The sequence below is a fragment of the Schistocerca americana genome, chromosome 1 (genome assembly GCF_021461395.2).
Source record: "Schistocerca americana isolate TAMUIC-IGC-003095 chromosome 1, iqSchAmer2.1, whole genome shotgun sequence".
Classification (NCBI taxonomy): domain Eukaryota; kingdom Metazoa; phylum Arthropoda; class Insecta; order Orthoptera; family Acrididae; genus Schistocerca; species Schistocerca americana.
Window position 1 is genome coordinate 747,795,772 of NC_060119.1, and position 23,689 is coordinate 747,819,460.

At 40.2% G+C, this 23,689-nt stretch overlaps 1 protein-coding gene across 3 annotated transcripts in view; it reads left to right on the forward strand.

Annotated features, from left to right (window-relative positions):
- LOC124611079 (cation-independent mannose-6-phosphate receptor) overlaps positions 1 to 23,689 on the forward strand; it is a 619,359-nt gene that overhangs the window by 328,636 nt on the left and 267,034 nt on the right. For all 3 annotated transcript variants that reach the window (XM_047140214.1, XM_047140213.1, XM_047140215.1), the window contains exon 18: positions 10,384 to 10,539. In XM_047140214.1, the coding sequence (XP_046996170.1) occupies positions 10,384 to 10,539 (156 nt within the window). The remainder of the gene's footprint in view (positions 1 to 10,383; positions 10,540 to 23,689) is intronic.

Below are 23,689 nucleotides of genomic sequence, written 5' to 3' on the forward strand. Positions count from 1 at the left end.
CTAAGAACAGGATCCGAGCGAACAGGAATGGGGGATATGAATAGTCTTCATCAGTGACAATTATTTTTAAACCTGACTGGGAATTCTGCTCCCAAGAGATGCAAAACTATCTCATCCAGTTTCTAAATGAACATTGTGAAGAAAGCTGCACACAGTAGATATCTGGTATAAAGATAATTTGGTCGTGATTGCAACTGTAACTGAATTCTCCCTATAACACTACCATAATTGCTGTACCAATGCCACAGAGTTTGGGAATGGAGTGGAATGACTCTTGATAAATATTTGGAGTTGGAGTACCTCACAAAAGGTCATTGTTCACAAAGCTACATATCTTCAACACGTCAGATTACACAGAAAATGTACAGTAACTGACTGGAGCATGAAATGTGATCCGACGAGGTGTAATTTTGCCTCTTTCAAACGATGCAGAGTGGTGAGTGCACTGACAGCCCAATGAGGTGTTTAATCTGCTGTGTGTACAGGGTTTTGTAATTTTTCGAGGTGTTTTATGTATTGTGGTTCGAGGCAACAAATTAGGGTTATTGTGAATGTACCCCAAGATGTTCATTTCATCATTCTTGGTGACCAAGAGTTGCCCTTCCTTCTACATCATGATGAGAATGCTGTGTACACTCCTGTCGTTGAAGGTGACGACAGCTGTACTCACAGCACTGCAGGTGTACGTTTTCAGTTTGACAGACTCTTGAACTTCATGTTGCACCCCAACTGCTAAGTCACTTGATCTGAATCCCATGAAAACATCTAGGGCTATTTGGAACAGCAGGTGAAACCCAGCAGTCAACCCTCACAGTTAACTGGCTCTATGGGATCTACTAGCTCTATGGGACCTGTTCATCAGGTTGTGGCTTCAGCTAGATATGATGTACCTAAAGGAAGCTGTGGACTCTTTTTCATTGTCAGATTGAGGCTGTTATCAAGGCTAGAGGTATTAGTGAGATGTCTCCAATGGGTGACTAAATTTTTGTCTGCTTTGATGTTCAAGAGGCACTGTTCTCTACAGGCAAAGAGACTATAGAAAAGTGTATTTTAGAAATACAACTGAAATTTGCTAAATCCGTTATTATTATAATGATAAACAGTACTAATAAAATGGAATAAAAACTACTTCACAGTGGTTCTCAACAAGTTTATCGAAAAGTTGACAGACCAATGAAAATTGAAACACAAGACATACAGCCATTCATGACTACATCAAGTTAGAACTACCTACCTTCTCCAGATGAGATCTCTTTAACAATAAATAATACATTTACCTTTACAAAGTTATTGATCAACAGTTCATCTTGTGAAAAGACAACAAGGACTCAAGATTTTATGTGATCTCTGATAACTGATTTATATGATTTGTCATAAATTATGTTCAGCAGAATACTGAGTTCAGTTGGAGAAATTGTGAACAGAAGTATATCTCCAGCTGTTGTGTATTTTTAGCGACTTGAGAGTGTTCATGTCACACGCATATACAAAAAAAATAAATAAAAAAAAAAAAATAATGGCCCATAATTGCAAATAGCCCTCACCACAGAATACCAGTGTATACCCAATATTTCCTAAAAACTTATCTACGTGTATAAATGTTCTCAGCTTGGAACATAAATACTGCTCCTGTCCACGGTATTTATGTTTTAAAGTGGTTGGGGTTGATATATGTTTCATTCAAATGCATAAATACTGATACTATATGTCATAATTTTTGCTCTGTTTTGCATAGTTAATCCTTTGTAGATGGTAACTGTTACTGGTATGGGGCGAACATATTGTTATGCGAGCCTGTGGCCATACAAATACTTATCACTTTTCTGTCGTGTGTATCTGATACCAACTGGTACAATTACTCCCTCATGTGAGTGAATGGTGCTGACATTTCTTGTGATCGTCTTGCTCTACTTGTGTTTTTAAGAGGCCTTGCTGAGAATGACGCATTTATAAGGTTTGAGTGACAATGGAATTCAGAGATATACTACTAAATGAAGACTTTGATGCAGACTTTCGTAGTAATTTTGAAGGCCGTGAAGACTGCGAAGTATTATCTAGAGAAAGTGAAGATTCATCAAGTGATGTGGAAATTATTCACAAACCGGGTCCTTCACAGGTGAGAAAGAAGCAAAAGGTCAGAAATAGTGAGTACAGACAGATTACCGATGGTGTGCTTTCGTGTCAGAATTTAGATAATTATAGAGTGAAACCTCATTGTGGACTCAGTGAGGAACCTAATAAAAATGAATGTTTGAGCATATAGTTGACAGGCAATTGGTGAGATACATTGCCAGTGAAACTAACATCTTATACCAAGTAGTGAATAATTGATGACAGAGATCTTCCAGGGGAATACAATCGACAGATACAAGTGCAGACGAGATTTATAATTTTTTAACAGTCTGCGCGATGATTGCTCATGTAAAAAATGATAGACTGAAGGGCTATTGATCTACAGACCCATTGACTGAAGAACCGTTCTTTTCAAAAGTAGTGCCTAGGGACAGATTTCTGACAGTCCTTCCAATGCTGCATTTTAGTGATGCATGCATTTTTGGAGACACTCAGAAGGTGAATAGGGTTGATAAAATAGAGCATGTTGTGAATTTTTTGACAGCGAAATTCAAGTGAATTCTAAACCATTCAGAAATTTGTGCATTGATGAGTCTCTAATGCTTGGGAAAGGTAGACTTGTTTTCTGACAGTCTATACCAAGCAACAGGCACATATTTGGAATAAAGCTGTTTATACTGTGTGATGCCGAAACCAGATTTATTTTAGATATGATAGTGTACACAGGAAGAGGAACAGAAATTGAAGATACTTGTGGTCTAGATGTTTCTGGTGCCTTTGCAGCTACTGTGTTGAAGCATCACCTCAACAAAGCTCACAATATTTTTTGAGGTAATTGGTATACAAGCCTTGGCAAGAATAGAACTGGTGCCTGTGAGGCAGTTACACCAAAAAGGAATTTTCCTTGAAAACTAAAGAAAGAACAAATAACATCACACAATACTGATGGTATGTTGGTAGTAAAGTTTATGGGCAAGAGATATGCTTTCAACAATTCACCCAGACACAATTGTTGAATCAGAGAAGAACAACAGAGAAACTGGTGAGAAAATTAAGAAACAAGTACTGTTGTAAAATATAGCCAGAACATCGGAACAACAGATAAAACTGACGATCAGCTCTATTGAATATGTGCAAAAGTTAATCAAATGGTATAAAAACTTTTCTTTCACCTCATGGACATGTCTGTACAGAATGCACAGGTACTTTACCAAATGAAAAATGATAAAAAACCACAGCTGCTAGACTTCGACGTGGAGCTCGTGAAACAGTTGCTCAAGAAATACAGCACTCCCAGAAATGCTGGAAAGGGAGGAAGACCAACAAATGCAGATTTAATATTTCACCAAAAATTTGAATTTTTAATTTTTTTATTGTCTTTTCTATAAAAAGCCATAACTCAAATTCTAATCGTGTAATTAATCTGAAAATATTATGGTAGTGTCTTGAGAAGGTTATAAGACCACTGAACTACAGTTACTAATTTATGGTACAAGTTGTATCATTAACAGAGTTTTTAATTTTGCACATCCAAAATTACCTTTCTTTTCCTACTTACAATCATCAAAAAATCAGAATGCTATTGCAGGATCTCGTATTTATTAGTTCCAGGAAGACAGCAACATGTTGCATGCAGTTCCTGAAAATTTCATAGCATTATCGCATATACCTTTTGAGAGAAGGCTTCTAATAATGTAAAAAATTTAAAATAAAGAAAATGAGGTTCAAAGATTTTCTTCTCATATTTCTACATGTAATAAGTGTACCCCAATTTTAAAATCCTCCATACTGATACTCCTTATCCTCCAGGTTTCTCTGCTCTCCTCTTCGAATCTGCCTGGCCTGTATTTGTTGGTAAGACACTGATCTGTTAGCTTTCTTGACCCTGCTCTCGTTGATGGTGTAAAATGCTTTTGTTGCAAACACGCCAGGATCTATATCAGTTTTCTTCAGCACTTCGATTCTGCTATTATTGTAACATAAAACTGTACCATAGACACCTATTTTGAGTACTTCAAGTCCACAGAATGTCCTTTTTGAGCATCTAATCCAAATCAAATTATTGAGGCTTTCATTTGCTTTTTGTGTCTTTCCGTGAAGACATTTCCTCAATAAATCAGGATTTGCAAGAAACCTGAATGTGGGCTTAATTGCATTCAAAACAGGTTCTGGTAATGAGTGTTTATGTGAATATGTCTCATTTCTGTTGTTGAACTTACACCAATTGTCCTTTGGACACAGATTGTGCATTGGTGTTTGGTCAGTGGATAGTTTGTGGGAAAAAAAATGCCCATACAGCATGCCTCATTGCCTCTAAATTATGTGTTTTTTTCCAGATAGTTCTCCCATAAAATAACTGAAGAGAATCAGTTTCTTTCAGGGTAAGCCTGCCTTTTCCTCCTAGTGGTTTTCCATCCTCGAGTACTTCACTTTTCTTCTCTTTCAGCAAGTGAAGAAGCCTACCACCAAGCCTCTTATTGGATGTGGCCAACACATTCCAACTTATCTATGCTGTATTGTACGGATTTTTATCTGTTACAGCTTTGAACAAAGAGGAGTCCCCATCACCAAGGTATTTAGTATATCTGACAGCATACTGGTCCTCAGATCTGGAGAACATCCTCACAGGTGCAGTAGACTCCATGCTCCACTTGAGCCACTATAATTTTTAGAGGATGCTGCTGCATGCTTTTCTTGCCACAGTTTCTCACTGTCTTCATTGTTGGACATTTTCCATGTTGCACACTGGTGGCAGTATTTTAGAGATAATTTCTATGTCTAAAACTGAGTCAATACCAATAACAGATGCAACTCCAGACAGAGATGTGTGACCCCACTCACTCACTCACTCACTCACTATATTGACGGGCCTGCCTTGGCCCGAGGTAGCGGAGTTTAAGCTGTTTGAGCTGTTCCTCCTGAAGTCCTCTCTGTTTGGAATGTTTTTCTTCGTGTGTTGGTCTGGCCTCTGGTTTCTGTGGATGCAGGAGCTTATCTGCCGGCTGATTCCAGCGGCTTCTTGTTCTTCTTCTTCTTACTGCTTCCTGGCTGCCCGAATTCTATTTTCTTCAGGCGGGAGTAGTCCACTGGCGGCATCTGTGTCCGGATGTACTTGACTGCTTCCTCTGTCATGTATTTCCAGTCCTCGTCCGTGAAGATCGGGTGCTTGTTTATGAGCTCCAGATCACCACGCCTGACGATTTCCCTCCTGTGCAGCTTCTGGTTCAAGGGTTCACACCCCCAGTGGAAAGGATAAGGTTTGTGAGGAAGGGGAGGAATGTTGGCTACCGTGAAAGGGTAAGGATGATCATGATGGAGGCAGCTACCATCTCGCAGGGAATCGGCGATCTTGGTGAGCACCTCCCTCACACAGTTCTTGTTAGGGAGGGGGAGGCACTCAAATGGCTCGTCTTCTTCCTCTCCCTCGGTCTCCATCGGCACTTCCTGTGTCGTCTGCGTTTCCGCAGAGACAGGAGTGACGACTGCTTCCGAGGGTGCCGTTTCCTTGTTGTCGGAGGTTTTCCCCGACTGTATGACAACCTCCCTAGCAACCTGCGTTGCCGCGTCGGCCAGGGAGGCGGTCGTTTGTGTTGCCACATCTACCCCCGTACTGGTGGGGGTCGGTGCCACGTCCGGCGTCGTACGGGACGCGAGGTACAAGGCGACCCTCAACTGAGTCACCTCCTGATGCGTCTCTTCGAGTTCTGCTCTCAGGGCCACTCTCTCCTCCGCCATGGCAGATTTGGGTGCGGTGATTGCGTCCTCGTTGGCTTCCCGCAGTGCTTGGTGGAAGGCATCCACGTCGTCTTGGTGGCGCAGCCCGCTTTCCTACTAAGGCAGGAGGGCGGGGTGACCACCATTTCTTCTTGTTGGGCCACCTCTTCGTGTGTGGTGGCCGATGTGTGACCCCTTTTCATCCATGTCCCATCTACAGACACACACAGGTCAGCAACATTTGTAGGAGATTCGCTGTCTTGAATATCTACCCCAGGACATATTTCTTTTTGGTTTATTTCCATGAATTCCTCCACTGCTTTCTTCATAGAAACTTTGGCAGTATCGCATAGAACATCAGACATTTCTTTATTTATTTTTTCGAACCTTGCACAAGGTGGAGGCATGTTCAGAAAACCACACAATAAATTACCTCCTTCCCTGCCCTGTCCAAGACATCTCAGATTGTAAGCTAACCTAAAATTGCTTTCATAGGTCCAGTGTCGGTGTTTTTGGAGGAGGAAACTGAAAATTCATAGCCACATGAATTACAAATTAATTTAAAATCACGGGCTATTCCCATTCTTCTTTCTTCAACAACAATCATGCATTCTGTATTTTTACAGCTAACACACGAACATGAAAACTTTATAGCCTGGCAGAGAAGCTCTAAATCAATAAGTCTGAATCCAGGGAATCCATATCAACATCATTCAAGCACCTGTACAATTCATCTGTCCCAAGTTTCGATACTGAAGCTGCCGGCCGGTGTGGCCGTGCGGTTAAAGGCGCTTCAGTCTGGAACCGCGTGACCGCTACGGTCGCAGGTTCGAATCCTGCTTCGGGCATGGATGTGTGTGATGTCCTTAGGTTAGTTATGTTTAAGTAGTTCTAAGTTCTAGGGGACTGATGACCACAGAAGTTAAGTCCCATACTGCTCAGAGCCATTTGAACCATTTGATACTGAAGCTGAGAGCTTTCTTCTTTGTTTTGAGCTGCTGCTTCTTTTTTGTTTGTAAACCGATTTCCATGAAACCTCCATTTCCTAAACACAGTTTGTCACCACCCATTACGCATAAATCTTGATTTCCACATAAAGGTTTGTGAATTGAACCTTCCACCTACTAATACGTGTTAGTATTGGTAAGTTTAACAATTTAAAGGCATTTCTAAAGCTGCTATCATGGTGAAATTCACACATAACATAGATTAAACAGTGTAGATCAAGAAAATAATATTTATGAAAAAATTGATTTTTGGACCAAAATCCATTACATCCCCCCTTAAGCAACGTTGCAGGATTACAATTCAGGGATCTAACCTACTCACTTAAAAAAAAAATCCAGTACAGGAATAACATTATCAAAACATTCACCACTAAAGCTTCATGTACCTCTTTTTGTGCCATGGAATGAGTATTAGAATTGCACTATCCTCTTCACCCCTCACCATATTGTATTCTGCTGCTCACTCAAAATAAATCAGTGTACTTGACTGTCATCGTACCTTCATGCTGCCACCTCTTTGCCTCTTGCATTGTATCTTTGTGGAAGACCCAGATGTAAGATCTGTCCCATACTTTTGCCAACAACCTACAGTTCCACTGCAGTCAGTTGGATTTCTTGTCTCTTCAAAGGCAGGGCCACCTGCCAAAAAGAGACTCATCATATAGAAATCTCAGTGCACAGAATTCTGTTTGGATATGTACATGAACAAACACTCCACTAAGATGAATAACCAATGCCAAATTGCAGAGTTGCAAAGTTCCACAGCACGAGGCATTACCTGTGTACAAGAATAATGCCACCTCATCAATGTCTGAGAGCCTTGTGTGGTAAGAGTTAGGTTAACCAGAGATAAATTGTTTCTTTTTGTGAATGTATAGCTCAGGATGAAATTATTGCAGATACAGGGTTTAATGTTTCTATGGTGGGACATATATAACATGCAGTAAAAGTGGCTAAGATACGTGGTCAGCCAAATTTTGAATGACAGAGTGTGTTATCAGCAGCACTGTGCAACAGCTACCTGAACTGCATTACTGTGATAGGTCATAAGGTTCAATTTAGAGTCTTGGCATAAAATGGTAGCCCCACTACATACAAATATGCTATTGTCTGCCTTCCCACCAGCATTTCCCTGCTGTAAAATGGAATGAGGGGCCATGCCAACTGTTCTGGATTGTGAGAACTCCCAAATTTTACCTGAAGGAAATTAGATTGCCCAAAATGGTAGTAGTGCATGATAATTCATGAATTCCTGGAGCTGTATTCCAATAGGGCAGTACTCGCCTGACTTTTCGAGAAAATTTTCTGTGTTGTAAGTAAGCGTCTTCCATGATATGTCCATTTGCCAGACAGGCAAGTCTTTTTCTGTTGACAAAAAATAATCAAGTGAATGAATTATCATTTTGTAGTTTGAAATTTTCTCATTCAGTGTCATTTTCTTTTGGTCTTTCTTCTTGCTTTTCAGATTTTTTTTTGGCCCAGTCATGAGTCAAAAAGTTGTGGTAGCTTGCTGAAATACAAGTCTTTCATGGGCAACAACAATTTCTGAGCATTGATCTGCTGAAAACTTGTGATCAGAACCATCAGATTCTTAGCCATATTCCATCTAACTGGGAACCCATTAAACAATTATAACTGTTGTTGTTGTTGTTGGGGTCTTGAGTCCACAGAATGGTTTGATGCAGTGCTCCATGCTACTCTATCTTGGCAAGCTTCTTCATCTCTAAGTAACTGCTGCAACCTACATCCTTCTGAATCTGCTTAGCGTATTCATCTCTTGGTCTCCCTCTGTGGTTTTTACCTTACACACTGCCCTCCAGTACTAAATTGGTGACCCCTTGATGCCTCAGAACGTTCCTACCAACAAATCCCTTCTTCTAGTCAAGTTGTGTCACAAATTCCTCTTCTCCCCAATTCTATTCAGTACCTCCTCATTAGTTATGTGATCTACCCATCTAATCTTCAGCATTCTTCTGTAGCACCACATTTCAAAAGCTTTTATTCTCTTCTTGTCTAAACTATTTATCATCCATGTTTCACTTCCATACATGGCTACACTCCATACAAATACTTTCAGAAATTACTTCCTGACACTTAAATCTATACTCGATGTTAACAAATTTCTCTTCTACAGAAATGCTTTGCCTGCCATTGCGTCTACATTTTATATCCTCTCTGCTTCGACCATCATCAGTTATTTTGCTCCCCAAATAGCAAAACTCATATGCTACTTTAAGTGTCTCATTTCCTAATCTTATTCCCTCAGTATCACCTGATGTAATTCGACTACATTCCATTATCCTCGTTTTGCTTTTGTTGATGTTCATCTTATACCCTCCTTTCAAGACACTGTCCATTCCGTTCAACTGCTCTTCCAAGTTCTTTGCTGTCTCTGACAGAATTACAATGTCATTGGCAAACCGCAAAGTTTTTATTTCTTCTCCATGGATTTTAATTACTGTAGCTAGTATAATTATGAAACGATGTACTATATGCCTGAGGCTCCTGTAGTGAAATTAATATGGTTTCGATTTTCATGGTTAGTGCAGACTCGACACAGCACAGATACCAAAATACTTGAACAGTCCAAAATACTCATGTTTATACTGCAATCTGGTGTTTTACAAAACATGCTAAATATCACATTTAAAGTCTGCTGCATTAATTATACTTTACTCACTGGAAACTGATAAATTATTAACAGAATTAAATTCAAACAAAATTAAATTCAAAGCACTGTATTTGTATCACTTACCTTCACTTCGCTTTTGGAAAGTATCTGTCCATTCTTCTCTTTCTCATTTACTTATTTTCTGATAATGGTGAAACATAATTTTCATGCATCATAATGTATTTGGAACAAAAATACGTGTTCTAATTATAACTGAGGTATTCAGGCTTCAGAAATCTTTATTTTTTACACAGTCTGTGTATGTGCGGTTGGATATGGGTGTGTGTGCGAGTGTATACCTGTCCTTTTTTCCCCCTAAGGTAAGTCTTTCCGCTTCCGGATTGGAATGACTCCTTACCCTCTCCCTTAAAACCCACATCCTTTCGTGTTTCCCTCTCCTTCCCTCTTTCCTGATGAAGCAACCGTTGGTTGCAAAAGCTTGAATTTTGTGTGTATGTTTGTGTTTGTTTGTGTGTCTATCGACCTGCCAGCACTTTCGTTTGGTAAGTCACATCATCTTTGTTTTTATATAAAAACACGCACATATCCATCCACACATCATATATTATATATAATTTTTCCCACGTGGAATGTTTCCTTCCATTATATTGATATCATCTTTGTTTTTAGATATATTTTTTTCCCACGTGGAATGTTTCCCTCTATTATATACAAACTATGTGGATAATATGTTAAAATACCTCCTTCTAAAACAGTTACTTTACTGGAAAAAAGACACTAACCCAATGAATGAAGCTTAAATTGTCATTATGTATTTAAGAAATACAGCTAGACAAGTAATTTTTCGTGGCATTTTTTTCAAATATATGGACACTATGGATTTACATGCAAGTATTGATTCTTTCTCAACTCCTTTGAAATAATTGTTATATAATACTTTTTTTCTCTTGCACATAGGGTCAGCCAGTGTTCAATCAAATAGAGGACTGTGAATATCAGTTCTCTTGGAGAACTAAAGTGGTATGTGGTTCTCACAACATGCCATCATGTACTTTGGTTGACAAATCTCAGGAATTGGATCTTTTTGACATTACTCCGCAAAGTGAATATGAGGTACAGTATAATTTTATTTTATATCTTAAAATTATGATTGGTTTGTAATTTGTTTGAAAGTGCTAAACCAGGAAAAATATTGGACATACTGAATGTTTAGTATGAGTATCAACACTTCAAATATGCTACTAAGAAGTATAAATTTATCATCTTTGATCTCGATGAATTTTTTCTGATGCGGATTCCAGCGAATTATTAAAGAAAGTCCACTAATAATGTGTGTTCAAAAGTGCTAAACACAAAGTTCAAGTAACCTTTCCTTCAAGACAAAGTATGAAGGCACACAGTTTTGTGAAGGGAACTGCAAAAAATTTGAGTGTTGTGGACTGCCTTCCTTGTAATCTCATTTGTTACAATAAAATTAATGTTGGACACATTCCTTTTTGTTGGATTTTAATCACAAAATACTTTTTAAAGAGATTATGACATGCATGTAAGGTTCTCAGCCTGAAAGTATTGAATAACATTTATTGTGGAAAGCATTTAGCATGTAGACTTAAATTTTTGGGTTCAGTTTAACTGAAAAATTTGGATCATTTATGGAACTTGTAAAAGAATTAGTTAAAAATAGTAAATATTATTTCAGAATTTTAAGATATAGAGTAACTGACTAGATTACAATATTTTCAAAAGGTAGGTGTAAAGTATCCCACCTCAACCCTTTGGTATTAAATGAGTGAAACAAGGTTTTACATGGGGTTTTGGTTGGCTGTTGTCAGTGGGGTATGTGGTGAATAAATGCTTTAAAAAGTATAGAGACTTCTGCAGGGGCCAGAATTTTGACAGAAAGGTTGACAACAATGTTAAGAGATAGGTATTAAGGAGCAGTGTGGGCATAGGACGTGAGTAGTTGGGACAACTTCCTTTGATGGAGCTGGGAATGCTGTTTCAACTGTGGAAAGGCAAGAATTTCTATTGCAGTAATAACATTCAGGACATTGTGATCACAATGATTTTGAGAGAGGAGTAGAGGCTCTCAAGTATGGTTTAAACTGTCCGCAGCTCATGGTCTAGTGACTAATGTTGCTACCTCTGGATCCTGGGTTTGATTCCCGGCCAGGTTGGGATTGTCTCTCACTGTGGACTGGCTGTTTGTATTGTCCTCGTCATTCCATCATCATTCATAGATGTGGCTAATTTGGACTGTGTGAAGATTGGGAATTTGTATTGGTGCTGATGACCATGCAGTTGAGGCCCCCCACAAACCAAACATCATCATCATACGGTTTAAACCGGGATTGTACGGTTATGAAGGACCAGATTGGTGAGGTTCAGGGAGTGATGGAACTGGAAAAGTGAGAGAATGCAGTACATGATCTGGACAGGGAAGAAGTAGTGTGGACAGAAGAGAGAATGGAAAAGGTAAGATGAGGCAGTGGGAAACAGGTAAGCAGAGGTTTAGACTTGGGGATTGTGAGAGCACAGGATGTGCTGGAGAGAGAATTTCCACCAGCATTGTTAAGAGGAAGTTTTGCTGGAAGAGATACCTAAATGGCTCGCATAGTGAAGTAGCTGTTAAAATCATTTTCCTTATTCCAAAGGAAAATACTTAGCCTTCCTTTGAATTAAAAAAGGTTTCTCCATGTAACATTCTTATTTTTAATGTTTCAAGTCGGCTTATTACAAAATTTGAAAGAAGGGATACTGTCAGCTAATATTGTCTGTGACTTGTGAAAAGCATTTGAGCATGCAGATCACAGTATTCTCTTAAAGACGCTCAAATATTATGGTATCAGAGATCATCTGGTAACTGGTTTTTGTCATCTTTAAGGATACAGTATGTTTCATTAATAAATATAGCCAGTGTTTAGCATCTTCAGAATGGGAGACAATCACAACAGTGTCCCACAGAAATCAATATTGGGTTCTTACTTGTGCTTGTTGAATATAAATGATCTGCCATCATATATCCAATAAACTGAAATAGTTCTCTTTGGTTGTGATGAAAGTGTTATAATCAAGCCTATTGGAGAAACTTAAGCAATTGAAAATTGTTAACTGGTTCGTCACAAGTAAATGGTCACCGATTAAACACAATGTGTCCAATTGTGTGTTGTACAAGGCCTGACCACACCATTAGAAGTAATGGGTGAAGGTAAATAAATGAGTGAAACAGAATATTTTGTATTGTTTGATGTTCATACTGATAAGAACCTGACCTAGAAGTTGTCTGTTACAGATCTTCTTAAACTCCACAGCTATATTACTTTTGCATTACACATAATACCAGATTTTGGAAATGAAAATTTCAAAAATCGGCTTATGTTTCTTATTTTTCTTAGCTAATGTTTTACAGCATCATATTCTGAGAGAACTTGTTATTGAGGAAGACAAGATTTTGTTGCTCTGAAGCATGTAATATGGATATTGTATGCTGTCCACCTCAGAACTTTTGAAGGAAGCTCTTTAAACTATTCACCATTACAACAGCAGCTTCACAGTACATGATGTGACTGGATTGATGAGAATGAAATGGGGTATCAAATATATAGGGACAACTGAAAATTTGTGGTTAACTGGGGCTAAAACCACTGTCCTTCACAGACTCTTTTTCTCCAGTGGTGTGATTCCCATTTACCCCATGAAAAATGATAATGGCAGTGCTCAGAAATTATAAGTGGGAACATGACTGACAATATATGGTTTTTGATATGCAGTAAAACTTCGTTTACATGAATCTGAAGGAGCCGAAAAATCAGGAGTTCGTGTTAAAAAGAGTTCGTGTTAAAAAAAATTACTGCAGTACACTAATGTGTAACACACTACACTATCAATCACGTTATTGTAGACTTATAACACTAAAGTGATTGTTTGATTACAAGTACTCACAAATTATGTACGTTACTTTCTTGGAAAAATTTGGTCATGGTTCGCTGACAGTCATGGGAATGATAATATTTTGTAATTTCACAACCAATTGTAATGATAGCATCCATAAACCCAGCAGTGTTGTCGGATGTTGAAGCGAACTGTTCTAACCAGTCCAAGGCTGTAAACATCTCCTAACGGGTAGGTGGAATGGTTTCTGTATTCTCTTCTTCACTTTCTTCTGATGACCCTTCTTGCTCGTTCACAGCTTTTCGCACATCCAATTCCACAGAAGCACATACGGCAACATTGTCGTCTACACTAATGAATCCTTCGAAACTAATCCCAGGGTTCGCAATGTCCTGCAGAACTGTCCATTCATCAGGTGAAGTGGCATCTTCAGTGTTGCTATGTCTCTGAGCTCTGTTAAAGCACTTCCCTATATGATGCGACGATACTGAGTTCCAGGCTGCTGCGATGGCTTTTATTGCATAAAGCAGATTCCAATTTGGGGTTGCACTATTGTTTTCAGCAGCACAAATTTCAGCTCTTACAAGTCGCTTACGATAAGCTCTCTTTATGAGAGATATTATGCTTTGGTCCAAAGGCTGATGGCCGCTTGTGGCGTTGGGTGGAAAAAACTGAACCTTTATGTTGGATAGGTTCAGATCATGATCGTTATGGGCAGTACATCTGTCCAATGTAAGAAGAACATGTCTATTTTGAGCAACCATTCGACTGTCGCAACAAAGAAGCTACTTGCGAAATGATGTGCCATCAATCCAAGCTTTCTCGTGGTGAGAGTAGGTGCAAGGTAAAGTGTCCATATTTATGTTTTTAAACAAAGTGGTTTCTCGGATTTACCAATAACCCAGGGATGAAACTTCTCACTGCCGTCAGCATTACAGCACAGTACAACAGTCACACGTTGTTTGCTTTGTGCTCCACCGTGACACTTATCACCTTTTATCCACAGGGTATGATTTGGAAAAAGATTGTAGAAAAATCCAGTTTCGTCCATGTTAAACATATCACACGAGGCATACTTTTCCCTCACTCAGTTGAATTCATGCAACCAGCTGTTCACACTTTCTTCATCAACCACAAATTTGTACAGATGAAATTGAGTGTCTCTTTTGGAACTGATACAACTAACCAGCAGAACAACGGAAGTCTTCAATGCCCATATCTTTAGCAATATCATTTGCTTTTGACTGAGTCACAGGGCCAGTTAAAGGTATGTTAGATGCACGCATATGATTGGACCATTCTAGCACTAACATTTCGATGTCTTCATACTTGGTGGTACGAAGTCGTTCAGATTTGTTTCCGGAACCTGATGCCGCAGCATTAATAATTTTTTCTCGATTCTTAATAAGCGTAGATAAAGTAGATTTAGGTATTCCAAACTGCTCTGCAATTGCTGTTTTCTTGGTACCGTGGTCCACTTCATCTAGAATCTTAAGCTTTAACTGTACATTTAGAGCTGTCTGTTTCCTCTTTGCCATTTTCGTGTGCTACGGTACCAGTTGTAACTGTAGTTTTTATTCGGTATTCCAACTTGATACGGCTACGACTAACAGAACACCTGTCAAATCTGGCACTGATTATGTTCCTAAATGCTGCTGCACACATTATTGAATGTCTTACAATGTACAGCATATGCTGATTGTTGAGGTGATAATCGCGGCTACCGACCTACAATACTTTAAAAGCGAGTCAACAATAAGTATAATTAGCTTTGTAGCTACATTTCCTACATTCATTTCGGGAAAAAAATTGCGCTTTAGAGTACTCTAAGGTCGGAAGTTTGTGTTACAGTGAAATTTAATTACGCTAGGAACTGAAACAGAGTTCGTAATTAGCCTTAACCGAAATTCATGTTAACTGATAAAACATACCATAAGAACTAATGTATTCCTGGTGGGACCAATATTTTTTTCCCGTTAACCGCGAGTTTGTCTTATGCGAGTTCGCGCTAATGAGGTTATACTGTAATTCTAAATCATTTAGCCACCTATGTACCGCATTTACTTGAATCTAAGCCGCACCTGAAAAATGAGACTCAAAATCAAGGGAAAAAATTTTTCCCGAATCTAAGCTGCGCCTGAAATTTGAGACTCGAAATTCAAGGGGAGAGAAAAGTTTTAGGCCGCACCTCCAAATTGAAACAAAGTTGGTCCATTGTAATATGAGACACAATTTAGGTCGAATGAATGGCGACACAGCTACAGTAGTTTGGTTCGAGTCATAAGCTTGGCAGTTAAGCCTTACCAGGTAGCCATTGCTATGCGTCAGGTGCTCTGTCTGTATTTATACGGGTACCCTTCCTTTTTCACGTGCTTCGTCTGGTTTGAATTGATTGCTTATTTTTCTTTGATCTGATAAGTGCCGTTCTCTTTGTTATAGGTGTTTACGTCACTCTAAGCTGGAAATGCATTACTGTACTGTGTCATGCATTGTTTGTCGCATTCTGATAATGTGTGTTTACGACCTGTCGCCGCTCGCGGCATGGCTTGCTATTGTGCATGCTACCGCCGCTAACAATTAAAAAACAAAAGAGAGGAATTGTCTCATTAGCGAAACAATGGCAAGAGACTGCTATTTGTTGTTACTTACACTGCTGCTTTCTTCAATAATGATCAACAAGAACGAAATACCAGACTGCGTATGATAGAAGATGCTCTAAACGAGAGTTTAGTGAAAAATTTTCTACGTTTGAAAATCTTTGCAGACGCCTCTTAAGTACATTACATTCTGCACAGAAATGAGAGTCATCTTAGATTTAAAAATGTAGTCAATTGCCGTGCTTCATTTCTGACTGTACCACTACTAGGCATAAGAATAATACAAATATAAACATGGCTTGATATGTATATTCTTCCGTGTTTGCTGTTGTCTCACTCTAGTTTCGTAGTTTATTAGGCAGACAGGATTTAAATGAGATAGCAGCAAACACGAAACAATACATGGCAAAATGTTTATATTCGTATTATTCTTATGGTGAACAGATTACTGAATGTGATTCACAATACATAAAAGTTCCTATTAACAACCATCTCTTCTCACAGGTAGGAAAAAATTCAGAACGTAGAGTTGGCCATATTGACAAACATCCCAAACAGTCTTGCTAATCGGATTTTCGTAGTACATTGAAATGCTGCTACATTCGAAGATAAACAATATGGAATTTGTATTTACTTCGTTAGATAATGTATGAAAATGCAGTGGTCGAAACTCAGGGTGGAGAAAAAAGCTCATCTTCCACCTTTTTTTTTAAAATTCATTTACTGACGCCGAGGTTTTGGTGCCAGTATTTATCTTTGTGCCTGCAAAGCATGCCTGTGTAGGGCTACATATATTTGGCGGCAGAACTTAGTTGTGACGGCACCTACCAACATTTTTCAGAACTTCCGCTTACTTTGCACTCGATTCTCTGCCGCAGGCGGTTTTTTGGATTACATAAACCGGAAAAAAAGTGCGGCGTAGATTCGAATAAATACGGTAACTGAGTGGTGGACTGCCATGTTGGGGACTTGTGTTTGATTCTTGTTACTGCCAAGGATTTTTCTTGGTAGGGGGACTGGAGTGAGATGCACTCAGCCTTGTGAGGCTAACTGAGGAGCTACTTAACCAATCAGTAGTTGATCCAAGGTCAAAAAACCCAACAACGACTGCGAGAGCAGTGTGCTGACCACATGCCTTTCCAGACTGCATTCAGTGATGCTGTTGGCAGAGAGTGATATGAAGGGTGGTTGGGCCCAAGCGTCCCATCCAAGACCAGAACATGAAGCTTTTGTAGATGATTGAATTGAGGAACAGTTTGGCATTAGCAGCAGTCATTAGTGAGAGGATACGATACAATTTTTCAGGAACCATATTGTATCTAGTATAGCAGGAACTCAGAACATAAGGAAGGGTAGTTTAGTTGAGTTTAGTTATGTTCCATTGATCTTCATTGTGATCATCTTTCTGTGATAGAGAATGAGTTAGTTTTATATGTATAGTACACTTTCTCTGTGAAAAACACACCAATATGCTGACCATTTACATGACAGTTTGAAAATACACACACACACACACACACACACACACACACACACACACAGTTACAATAGAATTTGTATTGACATGCTCCAGGGAAGTGCAGATGAAATCATCCCAATGAGTAATGAATGTCAAACATCAACTTTCAGCGACCAACATATGCTGACATCCACAAGCAAAACTGACTGTAGGTATCGTGTGACATCTTGTAAATGTAGACTGATGCCAGGAAATTTGTGGAACGAAGGAGAAGTGTCTCCAACTGTGAATATGCGGTCGCAGAGGGTGGGCTTACTGGTAGTTGGGAGCTCCAACGTCAGGCGCGTAATGGGGCCCCTTAGGGAAATGGCAGCAAGAGAGGGGAAGAAAACCAATGTGCACTCCGTGTGCATTCCGGGGGGAGTCATTCCAGATGTGGAAAGGGCCTTCCGGATGCCATGAAGGGTACAGGGTGCACCCATCTGCAGGTGGTCGCTCATGTCGGCACCAATGATGTGTGTCGCTATGGATCGGAGGAAATCCTCTCTGGCTTCCGGCGGCTATCTGATTCGGTGAAGACTGCCAGTCTCGCTAGCGGGATGAAAGCAGAGCTCACCATCTGCAGCATCGTCGACAGGACTGACTGCGGACCTTTGGTACAGAGCCGAGTGGAGGGTCTGAATCAGAGGCTGAGACGGTTCTGCGACCGTGTGGGCTGCAGATTCCTCGACTTGCGACATAGGGTGGTGGGGTTTTGGGTTCCGCTGGATAGGTCAGGAGTCCACTACACTGCAGATTCCTCGACTTGCGACATAGGGTGGTGGGGTTTTGGGTTCCGCTTGATAGGTCAGGAGTCCACTACACGCAACAAGCGGCTACACGAGTAGCAGGGGTTGTGTGGCGTGGACTGGGCGGTTTTTTAGGTTAGATGGCCTCGGGCAAGTACAGAAAGGGCAACAGCCTCAAAGGGTGTTTGGAAACTGGTGGTGGGGTGTTTGTCGCTGTCAGTAGCAGTTTATCCTGTAGTGAAGTAGAAGTGGATAGTTCCTGTGAATTATTGTGGGTGGAGGTTACACTCAACAACCAAGCTAGGTTAATAGTTGGCTCCTTTTACGGACCTCCCGACTCAGCAGCATTAGTGGCAGAACAACTGAGAGAAAATTTGGAATACATTTCCTATAAATTTTCTCAGCATGTTATAGTCTTGGATGGAGATTTCAATTTACCAGATATAGACTGGGACACTCAGATGTTTAGGACGGGTGGTAGGGACAGAGCATCGAGTGACATTATAATGAGTGCACTATCCGAAAATTACCTCGAGCAATTAAACAGAGAACCGACTCGTGGAGATAACATCTTGGACGTACTGATAACAAACAGACCCCAACTTTTCGAATCTTTAAGTGCAGAACAGGGAATCAGTGATCATAAGGCCATTGCAGCATCCCTGAATATGGAAGTTAATAGAAATATAAAAAAAGGGAGGAAGGTTTATCTGTTTAGCAAGAGTAATAGAAGGCAGATTTCAGACTACCTAACAGATCAAAACGAAAATTTCTGTTCCGACACTGACAATGTTGAGTGTTTATGGAAAAAGTTCAAGGCAATCGTAAAATGCGTTTTAGACAGGTACGTGCCGAGTAAAACTGTGAGGGACGGGAAAAACCCACCGTGGTACAACAACAAAGTTAGGAAACTACTGCGAAAGCAAAGAGAGCTTCACTCCAAGTTTAAACGCGCAGCCAAAACCTCTCAGACAAACAGAAGCTAAACGATGTCAAAGTTAGCGTAAGGAGGGCTATGCGTGAAGCGTTCAGTGAATTCGAAAGTAAAATTCTATGTACCGACTTGACAGAAAATCCTAGGAAGTTCTGGTCTTACGTTAAATCAGTAAGCGGCTCGAAACAGCATATCCAGACACTCCGGGATGACGATGGCATTGAAACAGAGGATGACACGCGTAAAGCTGAAATACTAAACACCTTTTTCCAAAGCTGTTTCACAGAGGAAGACCGCACTGCAGTTCCTTCTCTAAATCCTCGCACAAACGAAAAAATGGCTGACATCGAAATAAGTGTCCAAGGAATAGAAAAGCAACTGGAATCACTCAATAGAGGAAAGTCCACTGGACCTGACGGGATACCAATTCGATTCTATACAGAGTACGCAACAGAACTTGCCCCCCTTCTAACAGCCGTGTACCGCAAGTCTCTAGAGGAACGGAAGGTTCCAAATGATTGGAAAAGAGCACAGGTAGTCCCAGTCTTCAAGAAGGGTCGTCGAGCAGATGCACAAAACTATAGACCTATATCTCTGACGTCGATCTGTTGTAGAATTTTAGAACACGTTTTTTGCTCGCGTATCATGTCGTTTCTGGAAACCCAGAATCTACTGTGTAGGAATCAACATGGATTCCGGAAACAGCGATCGTGTGAGACCCAACTCGCTTTATTTGTCATGAGACCCAGAAAATATTAGATACAGGCTCCCAGGTAGATGCTATTTTTCTTGACTTCCGGAAGGCGTTCGATACAGTTCTGCACTGTTGCCTGATAAACAAAGTAAGAGCCTACGGAATATCAGACCAGCTGTGTGGCTGGATTGAAGAGTTTTTAGCAAACAGAACACAGCATGTTGTTAGACGTCTACAGACGTTAAAGTAACCTCTGGCGTGCCACAGGGGAGTGTTATGGGACCATTGCATTTCACAATATATATAAATGACCTAGTAGATAGTGTTGGAAGTTCCATGCGGCTTTTTGCGGATGATGCTGTAGTATACAGAGAAGTTGCAGCATTAGACAATTGTAGCGAAATGCAGGAAGATCTGCAGCGGATAGGCACTTGGTGCAGGGAGTGGCAACTGTCCCTTAACATAGACAAATGTAATGTATTGCGAATACACAGAAAGAAGGATCCTTTATTGTATGATTATATGATAGCGGAACAAACACTGGTAGCAGTTACTTCTGTAAAATATCTGGGAGTATGCGTGCGGAACGATTTGAAGTGGAATGATCGTATAAAATTAATTGTTGGTAAGGCGGGTACCAGGTTGAGATTCATTGGGAGAGTGCTTAGAAAATGTAGTCCATCAACAAAGGAGGTGGCTTACAAAGCACTCGTTCGACCTATACTTGAGTATTGCTCATCAGTGTGGGATCCGTACCAAATCGTTTTGACGGAGGAGATAGAGAAGATCCAAAGAAGAGCGGCGCGTTTCGTCACAGGGTTATTTGGTAACCGTGATAGCATTACGGAGATGTTTAATAAACTCAAGTGGCAGACTCTGCAAGACAGGCGCTCTGCATCGCGGTGTAGATTGCCCGCCAGGTTTTGAGAGGGTGCGTTTCTGGATGAGGTATCGAATATATTGCTTCTCCCTACTTATACCTCCCGAGGAGATCACGAATGTAAAATTAGAGAGATTAGAGCGCGCACGGAGGCTTTCAGACAGTCGTTCTTCCCGCGAACCGTACGCGACTGGAACAGGAAAGGGAGGTAATGACAGTGGCACGTAAAGTGCCCTCCGCCACACACCGTTGGGTGGCTTGCGGAGTATAAATGTAGATGTAGATGTAGAAACTAGGGGGTAGCAAACAGACAGCACCACTACCCAGTGTCCTAGAGTTTCTGCTTCCTTTTGAATTGTTTCCATTTATTCTTAACTTTTCTGTCTGTGTCTAGTGCCTGCTTGTAGCAAGTGACCTTCATCTTAGTTAAAGTTTTCATAGCTAATATGAATTTGCGTTGAGTTCTTCTATTTCAAAGGCATTGTAAGCAGCTCTTGAAACGGCATCTTGAGGTAGCCAAATCCAGGACATCATAATGTGATGAGGAGGAAGTAAGGCTAAATAAATCCTCCCAGTGCATTTTTATAAAATACTGGTGACTGCTGGCATGTGATTTTTGGAACTCGTGAAGAGGGACACCCTTGTTCCCCGTCATAAAAGTTCACTGAATTTTGGTTTATTCCTCTCATGAAATATATTTGATTTGTGTGCAGTGTTCTGACATGTTGTTGCAGTCTTATATTCACGAGACGTGTAAGAAAGACCCAGGAGTGCATGGACATCCTGCGTTTCTGAATCCAGGAAGTCAATGTACTCACCTGTTTCCACTGTATATTCAGGTTTTGTCACTCTGCCTTTGACAGTGAAATCTTGTCGAGGATGGAAGTTCAAAAGACTTTCTAACACAAATAGCATGTCTTTATATATTTTTCAGTTTTGATAAGATACAGCTAATTCATCTCTAACTGTACAGAAAGGAACACTACTTACATAAGTATCTGAAGTCCTGACAGAAAGACATTTCAGTCAGTTTTTTCTGTTCTGTCCTAATATCAGTCTGCATTGTTATAGCACCTGTTTGTACTTGGTGGTGCAGGTGCTGCTCCGACTTGGAACAACGTCTCATGGAGTAAACACAAAGCCCTCACAGATACCCCAATTCGTAGTGATAATGCCACTCTTGCACAACATTTGAAGACACATATGGTCCCTCTGTACACAAGTCACAAGCAAAACAGATAACACAGTCCTCCAAACAGCTTCCTATTCTTCTTAATGTGCTTGCTCAGAGAATCAAGAACACCCACAGTTTAAAATCTAATTTTCGCGTTTCTGGTTGTCATGTCTGACGGACTTTGCTTTATTGTGGATGTATGTTTTATGGATCTGTTAGAAGATTTGTGTCAATTCCTCATAGTGTTTTAATCCTATAAAATACATTCTGCACAACTGGTATCTGCACATCATATCATAACTTACCCACACTTAGATTGTGTTTTTAATTATGTGACTGACACCATTGGTTTATTCCTGGGCTGAATCAGATCACTAATTTATCATATTAACAAGCCCTGAATTGTATTAAAACTGACGAAGTAGAAGAAAAATGTTCCAGAACATAAAATTTAAAGCAGTAGTTGAATATTGGTTTGAAGAATGTAAGAATTTGGTTACCAGATATTCAAGTAGCACAAAAGATGTTCGTCACAGACAAGGGTATTGTCAGGGGTACCCTAGGGAAGTGTGATAGGTTGTTCTTAGTCCCTGTATACAAGGTGTTTCAGAAGTGTTGCAACAAACTACTAGGGGAGATGCGGCACATCATAAGGGTTGAGAATTGCATAGCAACCCATGGCTCTGAACATGAGGGATAAGTGTAGCACCGGTTGAAGATCGGAAAGAAAACAAGCAGATTGATTGCAACACATGCTTGAAGTTTGCACCATCAGATACCAAGCATGCCTGGCACTGATGGAGCACTGACTGCCCGACCCGCTCAAACACACCATAAGTTTCTTTGATTGTAGCAGCTGCACAGATGATTGTTGCAATGAAATCTGTTTCAGGCTCCACAGGGTTGCGATACATCGCAATGTTATAGAGCTATATACATGTCGTACATCATGTTTGCACTCTTTATGTCCAATAACTGTTTCAAATGAATCACTCTCTTGTTTCCTTTCCGATCTTCAACCTCTGCTACTACTTACTCCAGATGTTTGCGCGCGTGGCTTGCTAATTAATTTTTAATACTTACCATATGCCACACCTTTAGAGAAAAGAGAACCATGTGTATGAATATCAAGAGCTCAGATGGAAAACCAGTCCTTAGCAAAGAAAGGGTAGCAGAACGGTGGAAGGAGTATATAGAGGATGTATAGAAAGGCAGTCTACTTGAGGACAATATTATGGAAATGGAAGAGGACATAGACGAACATGAAATGGGGGATATGATACTGTGTGAAGAATTTGACAAAGCACTGAAGACCTAAGTCAAAACAGGGCCGCGCCAGTAGACAACATCCCATTAGAACTGGGAGAGCCAGCCATGACAAAACTCTTACATCTGGTGAGCAGGACATGTGAGACAGGCGAAATTCTGTCAGACTTCAAGAAGAATATAATAATTCAAATCCCAAAGGAAGCAGATACTGTGACAGGTGTGAAAATTACCGAACTATCAGTTTAGTAAGTCACGGTTGCAAAATACTAACAAGAATTCCCTACAGGTGAATGGGAAGACAGGTAGAAGCCAACCTTGGGGAAGATCGGTTGGATTCCGTAGAAATGTTGGAACACGCAAGGCAATACTGACCCTACGACTTATCTTAGAAGATAGGTTAAGGAAAGGCAATCCTAATGTGTAGCATTTGTAGACTTAGAGAAAGCTTTTGAAAATGTTGACAGGAATACTCTCTTTCAAATTGTGAAGGTGGCAGGCGTAAAATAGAGGAAGTGAAAGGCTATTAACAATTGTAAAGAAACCAGATGGCATTTATAAGAGTCGAGGGCATGAGATG